Below are 8,152 nucleotides of genomic sequence, written 5' to 3'. Positions count from 1 at the left end.
AGTTATGAATAATGAGTATTGCTAGCGAAAGACGAATTAGGATTTCAAAGATTCGGTCGAACTGCGATTTCTATTCTATCAAGAATTATTGAGCTTTTTTGTCTGCCTCATCCCCTGCTTTGACAATAGATGACACATGTATGATATCTTCTGAAGTGTATTGCACATTAAATAATTGTAATACATATTAAGATATATGTTTGGATATCATAACCCTTGTAAAGAATGATTGTATGTCGATCTCTTACGACGCTAAAAGAAATCTGCCAGGTTTTAAAAGAGATTATTATGAGATATTTGTGTGTGGTAACGTATCGTAGATATTATGTTCTTATTCATTTCACTCAAACGAACATAAAACATTTATAAAATAAACAGAAACACGTTAGATAGGATGTGAAGCGCAGTTTAATTATTTCAAATAATTCTTTACACAATTACAAAGTTTATGCACTCTCTTTATGCACTTCTCTCTGAATTCTAGAAATAAAGAATAGCAAAATATAATAGAATTAACAATTCACAGTACATAGCTTTGGGCGGGTGGGTGGGACTAAACGGACTACACGAGAAAGAGCCTTCGAATAGCTTTACCTGTATGAAATACCTTACACGGGCCCTAACAGCCCGTGCTATGAATGTTAATGTCACCTGACTAGGTGACAATGCTAACAACCAATAGCTGTTAGGAAATGATAAACACGTACACGTAATTGGATATTGGATATCTTCAATAAATACATCTTTAATTTGCTATGAACAGGAATTCCATTGGTCAATGATTTTCTGTTTTTACAGTATAACATTACATATGTATATACCTTTCCGCACTTGCCTTTTCTATGTATAATAATTAGATGGTATAGGACACCCAATGAAGTATTATTTGTAGAAACTTTCAATGTTTTAGAGAATTCTTGACCTACAGAAAAACGCACAGAGTAGAGTCCCTTGTGATTGATAAAATGTTCGTGCACTATAATGCACATTCATCCATTGAAGATGTGAAGATATTGCAGTCGTTGGTCAAATATTACGAACCGTCTTCAGAAAGCTTGTTGACGCACAGTTCCAGTCTCGATTTTGTTTGACCTCCAAATGAATATAAATCTAAGAGAACCCAAAGTTTGGATTCCTTGCAGCCTTTGGTTAAATGTCTGTAAAAAGATTGATAGAAACATTTTAAATTATCATTTCACAGGGAGGAGCGGAAGCTCTTCAACATATTCTTTGGGAAAAACAATCTGATGGAAATACCAGAGCAATCACAAAGCAATCAGTTGTTGTCAAAATTATCAGTCATTTCAGTAACTTACGTATTTTTGTAGTTTTATAGATTTAGATATTTTCAATCAAGGGCTTGTATTTCAAATGTAAATTGTATATTACTTCTATTCTAATTTCCCCTTCATTTTCCAGGCAAGGAATTAATTGCGCGTGCAATTATTCCATTGCGAAGTTGATGCTTTGAGCTCTTAGACAGGAACACCAGTCAATGTGTAATTTTGATTAAATGAAAATGTGGAGATGTACTAGTAGTGAACAGTGATCAATCTTCAACTTAAATGTATAAAGAATACAATAATATGAGTAGAGCAAAATCGGACCCTGTACATACCAAAGATGTGATCACGTGTCTAGAAGAAATAAGCTTCTCCTGTGACCAATAACACCCGCCATGAGCCTTGTATCTCGATCGGATAAACGGAGAAATCTGTAGTCAAAATCAGCATATAATGAACGACCTTATTTGGTTTTAAAGATTCGTATAGCCTTTTACTCAATGGGGGTAATGGAAAATTAGATCGTTATAACGATCATAGAATTACAAAAATATTTTAAACGAGAAATCCCCGGAATATTTTGTCAGTAAGCTGCCTTGAATTAAAAACCAACTACAGGCAACACAAGCTCTTGCGTATTTAATCAGTCGAGAGACACAGACACTATCTGTAGGTAAGAATGGAATATTGGTACATGACTATGGGAAGGTTACAATGAAGGAGATAAAAAATCAACTGTTTGTTGTAAAGTTATCTGAGTATATTGCTGTAGTATTTATCTGTGTGTTTAATGCTGTGTGTACTATTCAGGTGTGTGTGGTGTTGTGTGTAGTATTTATCTGTGTGTTTAATGCTGTGTGTACTATTCAGATGTGTGTGGTGTTGCGTGTAGTATTTATTTGTGTGTGTTTAATGCTGTGCGTACTATTCAGGTGTGTGTGGTGTTGCGTGTAGTATTCATCTGTGTGTTTAATGCTGTGCGTACTATTCAGGTGTGTGTGGTGTTGTGTGTAATATTTTTCTATGTGTTTAATGCTGTGTGTACTATTCAGGTGTGTGTAGTGTTGCGTGTAGTATTTATCTGTATGTTTAATGCTGTGCATGCTATTCAGGTGTGTGTATTGCTGTGTGTAGTATTTATTTGTGTGTGTTTAATGCTGTGCATACTATTCAGCTGTGTGTATTGTTGTGTGTAGTATTTATTTGCGTGTTTAATGCTGTGTGTACTATTCAGGTGTGTGTATTGCTGTATCTAGTATTTATTTGTGTGTTTAATGCTGTGCGTACTATTCAGTTGTGTGTGGTGTTGTGTGTAGTATTTATTTGTGTGTTTAATGCTGTGTGTACTATTCAGGTGTGTGTATTGCTGTATCTAGTATTTATTTGTGTGTTTAATGCTGTGCGTACTATTCAGTTGTGTGTGGTGTTGTGTGTAGTATTTATCTGTGTGTTTAATGCTGTGCGTACTATTCAGTTGTGTGTATTGTATTGTGTAGTATTTATTGTTTGTTTCATTTTGTGTGTACTATTCCGATGTGTGTGGTGTTGTGTATAGTATTTAATTTTGTGTGTTTATTGCTGTGCATACTATTCAGGTGTGTGTATTGCTGTGTGTAGTATTTATTTGCGTGTTTAATGTTGTGTGTACTATACAGGTGTGTGTATTGCTGTGTGTAGTATTTATTTGTGTGATGTGTTATTCATTTGTTGGTTCAGCTATACAGATATTTTGTTTCTTTATGTATGTTTCCTGTGTGCTTTACTATTTCTTCACTTTCTAAATATATAAACTGTTTTGCAATACAATGCACCATATCAGCGTATGCATTGTATTCATGTCTTGCTTGTTATGCAAATATAATCATATGAAGTTTGCTACACTATTCATGTTAAAATACATTCTTATATCAACACTATATATTTCTTATTATCTGTAATTTCTCACTTATCTGACTAAGAACTATAAGGTTTGGTCAAAAATATGTATTCGTTGCATAATCCTATTGCAAAAAAAAAAGAGAAAAAAAAGAAATAGAACCAGGTTTGGGTCTTTGTATTCTAAGAAAGACAAATCTTCCATTCGGAATTTCTAAACCAACAGTTATGCTTTCTATGTATGGTTCAATTTTATTTATTTTCAATTCGACATGCATATGATTTATGTGCATATGCATTTTTTATTTGTGTGTTTTTGTGGAGATTATATCTACAGTTTTCAGGGAACTTGATTTCATAAAACCATTTTTTCCAGAAATGATTAAAAACATACGATGACTTAAAATATTGTTTTGCTGTCTTTTAATTCAAATATAGTAAACAGGAGAACATGTATCTCAAAAGACAAAATTGGGGAGTTTGCGAGTATAAAATCTTAACTTCATAAAATTCTTTTAAAAGGAAAATGAATAATTGTGAACAATGAAAGACAAATAATTGTGATCTGAGGTCATTACAAATGAATCTATGAACATGTGAGGAACTGGTACAAACACAAATTACCAGGTGTATGATTTCATCGACACCGGAATGGAATTAAGCTAAAGCTCCTACTACAGTATGCATACCATATTTTCCGTGTGGGAAATCTAACAATGCAGCCATCTGTTCATCTGGGTAATCCTGCTATATAGCCAGGTTCTTAGGGGATAATCCTGCTAGTTTTGAAAAGTGAAGCCTGCGATTTTGCGCTCTCATCTGAAGGACTGCCAATTTCATCGCCATTTCCGGGATTATTTTGGACCTTTCTCGTCCTGGTCTTCAAGGTTGTTTTGAATATGATTAATGCTTTACCGATAACTAAATTGTATAATGACCTATCGTATCACCAGTGTGTGAAATGATTGCATGCAATTAACTTTCTGATGTCATATTGGTACGGTGTGTACATGTATGTTAAAAGAATTTCACATTATTTTCAAATTAACACTAGATCCTCAGAATCCCCAGAAAAAACTGGTAGTGCTTAATTAATGTGATCCACGTGTAATAAATTCTTTTTAAATCTTTTTGATTGAGTAATACAATAGTTGAATTTATGAATAATTTCGAAGAATATTAATGTGTGAAGTAAAAATATTTCCGTAACATATACTAAGAATGTATTGATATTCGGGGTCATTATTTTACAGGGAGATCATTTTTCTTTATGAGGAGGGCTATATCAGCATTGCCTTATTGTCGTTGGACAGGTTTTGCCACAGGTGAAAAATGGCCCCAAGAAGAGAAGAAAAAAAAAAAGAATCCCCGTCTTTATTCTAAGTACAATTTGTACAACCCGATCTATTCTATTCACGTAGAAAAAATCAAACTGATATCTAATTAAGAGTGAACTTTAATAATGATGGATTTACTAAATTTGGAATTATCGTCCCTTTTTCTGTAATTCAGCATATAGAATTTGAATCCGTGTAGGTTAAGAGCATTTGTCACTGTCCCACCCTAACCAAGAACTGGTTACTATATGTTCGCCTGCACAATATGTCTGCCTACTTTTATTTAACGCACTTTCACAATATGTCCGTCCACATTTTTATTTTATTATTTCATGGCCAGTTGAGTAATATTTCTTCATAATACAATCATCAAAACGTGCAGTGTTTACCCAAAGGATGGAGGTGACGAAATCGGCACGAGAAACTCGTGAAATGTTGACGTGTACATGTAGATGTGATTTTTGCTATGTAATAATATGCACTAGCAAACAGTGTGTAAATCAATATTAATTTAGCTATTTCCAATCAATATGGATGCATTTTCAAGACAAAGAAGAGTACGAATATTTGTTCATCATTTAGCTGTACATTTTGTCATGTTTTATTCAAATGCTATTCAAAATAACATTTGAAGTTACTGACAGAGCGAAAGATCACTGGTTCTTCTCATAAAGGACATGATGCATAGTCCTTATTCTACGTAGAATTTGGACCCCTTGGCATTATAATACGAGGATCCTTATATTTGTTACATCGACCATATTTTCATTTTGTGCTGAACTACATATTTCAATAATGATTGAATAGAAATTTTATTCGCAATTGATAATATAATAATACAAAATCTGGAAATATCTTAATTACAAATATACACAGAAATTCTAAAATTATTGATGAAGACCAAGGGATTATCAGTGAATATATAAATGTATGTATGTATGTATGTATGTATATATGTCGCCCATTATTCTATATCTCAAGAGTTTCGTCTAAGATGACAGTACGCTCGCAATGTTCCACTCTGGCAAGGATAGACTGTAATCGTAAAATTTTAGCATGAATCAAGTTGGGAATCCTGGACTTGCACATAGTTTGTATAGTCTCACTCGTATGCATTATTTGGGTAGGACATGGTTGGAAACGTTTTTCTTCCCCATGTAGTGTAAATATTCGTGAGAGCTTCTGTGATTTAATTCCAAAACGTTTCCGATATCTTGGAAAATATTTTATTTTCCCCGGAGGCGAAGTCAACTACATCGCCAATACGCATGATCGCCCTAAATTTTCGGCAGGGAACTTCAGTAACATCTAAAACGTCGTAGTTGATAATCAGTAACTTCTTCCTAGAGTCGGACAAGTAGTTGTTCCAGATACGATTCCAGTCCGTGAGGGTTTGGAAGGATTCCTCCTCAAAGTAATTGGCAGAGAGGAACAGAATGTAGTATCTGGACACAGATATTTGGTATGTTGTCTCATCTAATCTAACGGAGCCAAGGGGTAAGTCACGTGATGGAATGAAAGCACTCAAACCGTTCCTGGTCAAGAACGGTTCCAGTTTATCCATGGACCAAGAGTTTATGTCTCTGATCTTCTCGTCATATGAAAGGTAAACAACACAATCCTGGTCCATAGGTTTATTTGATCTTGTGCACATCCAACTGGATCTTACGATGATCTTGATTTCATGTTTCCAAATATAACTAAGAATGAGAACGAAGAACAACATGATAATTATTGTAGTACTGACTACCGAGAAGACATAAGATTGACGTGCTGCTGTGCAGACAAGTCTAGGGAGATATGTCAATAAGCCTTCTTCATCAATGCCATTCAAACATTTAAAGGAGTAGGATGAGCAGTTTTTATTTGCTTTTATTTGTATCCAATCCACCATCCATTGATGCGAACAAGTACAGTGCATAACAAAATCTTTCCGCTGCAGGAAAACACAAGGATTTAATAAGGACAGTGCACGCGGAATTCCGTTCAGTTGCTGAGATCTTGGAACAGAGAATACCTGCAAATGAGTAAGGTTTTCAAGGGCACCTGTTTCAAAAGAAGGCATCAGCTGTAATTCAAGAACAGTGACCCGTTTCAAATAATGTTCTATTGTTATTTGTTCAATTCGATTTCCACTCATATAAAACTCAATTTGATTACAATCTGGCAGAATATGAGGAAGACGTTTCAATTTAGCTCCCGTGCAATTAATGTATAATACCAATTTCATTTGAAAAGCATTGAAACTCAGTAATTTAGGCATATTAACACAATGACATTTCTTTGGACACACAGGTAGGGAAGAATAATTACAGACCAAGTCTGTTATTTCGTTGTTGTTGATAATACTGGGGAGAGACTTTCCTCGAAAGGCTTCCGGAGATTCGCATTTGATATCAAAGTAGTATCGATTTATTAGACCAATCAACGCTTTAAAATACAACAACATTTCTACAATCCTACAATCGCATATCATTGGATTGTATCTGACATCAAATCCAAAGTGTAGCAGGTTACCTAGACCAAACATGTTCTTAAATCCCAATTTGGTCATATTAGATTTCATTTGATTGAATGTAAGGTCTACGAATCCTGGACCGTATAATTCGTTTCCATGCGGACTTATTTTCCAGTCATATTCATTGACAATGATGTGCACTTTGTTATTGGAGAAGTTTATTGTACAGAATGGTCTTTTAAATACAATGTTGGTGACATCGACAGACATAAGAGCATTCCCGTTTAAACCAATCACATGAAAAGCCAGTGTACCGAAAATTCTCGCCTCAATGTAGGTTATGAAATTATGTGACAGGTTGACGTATCTAAGATTCCTATTTTCAGTCAGGGAGTCCTTTGGGAAAGCAGACAATGAATTCCAAGACAAATCCAAATGTACCAAGTTTGGAAGACATGACAAATTCGGAATTTCTAGAATAAGGTTGAAAGAGAAATTAATTCGTGTTATTCCTGGAAAGTGACATATATTGGTTGGGAAATCTTGTAAATGCTTTCCGGAATAATCCAAAGCTATGTTTTCAGCAGATCTATTCCCTTCAAGATACCCATCCTTTGAAATGTTAAGATGAGAAAACCTGTGGTTGTAATCGAGCAGACTTTCCGCTTCACAGGCACAGCAAATATCTTTGTCTTCGCCAGTAGGATGGTAACCGCCACAGTGGTTCGGGCAATACAACTCTAATCCATTCCAGCCTCTCGGTTTCCACAGGAATGTTTCATTCTTGTGGATATCAGCAGCAAGAAATGCCATGTAACACAGAAACAGAATCACCCTGAATACACAATAAGCAACTAGGAATTCCATGTCTTATTTCCTCTAGAGAAAGTTTCGCTAAATGGATATTTTTCAGTGTATCTGATCTGAGAAAAGGAAGCTTTGGCAATTTTTCAATTCGTCATAGAAAACTTAGCTATATATAAAATGACCTCCAAGTGAAATGCAATACTTCCTTGTTGTGTACTGGATAATCAACCACCCTGATCGATATTATCTAATACCCATACAACCTATAAGTGTTCCGGGGGTTCCCCTGTCCTCTTCTGATTTCAGTAATACTCGGTTACAGCAGAAACCTGGAGCACGTTGATTTGCTTAAGAATAACTCTTTATGTTTCTTTATGGAATAAAATTGATCA

General features: G+C 34.8%; 1 protein-coding gene across 1 annotated transcript; it reads right to left on the bottom strand.

Moving 5' to 3' along the window:
* Positions 1–5,684: 5,684 nt before the first annotated feature.
* LOC130055039 (uncharacterized) lies at positions 5,685–7,820 on the bottom strand. Its single transcript, XM_056166206.1, has one exon. It carries the CDS (start codon positions 7,818–7,820, stop codon positions 5,685–5,687), a length of 2,136 nt encoding a protein of 711 aa, XP_056022181.1.
* Between the last annotated feature and the right edge of the window lie 332 nt (positions 7,821–8,152).

This window comes from Ostrea edulis, chromosome 5 (genome assembly GCF_947568905.1).
Source record: "Ostrea edulis chromosome 5, xbOstEdul1.1, whole genome shotgun sequence".
NCBI classification, from domain to species: domain Eukaryota; kingdom Metazoa; phylum Mollusca; class Bivalvia; order Ostreida; family Ostreidae; genus Ostrea; species Ostrea edulis.
This window is presented reverse-complemented; position numbering and strand designations above follow the sequence as displayed.

Coding starts and splice junctions, on each gene's coding strand:
- LOC130055039 (XM_056166206.1), bottom strand. CDS start 7,820: ATGGAATTCCTAGTTGCTTATTGTGTATTCAGGGTGATTCTGTTTCTG.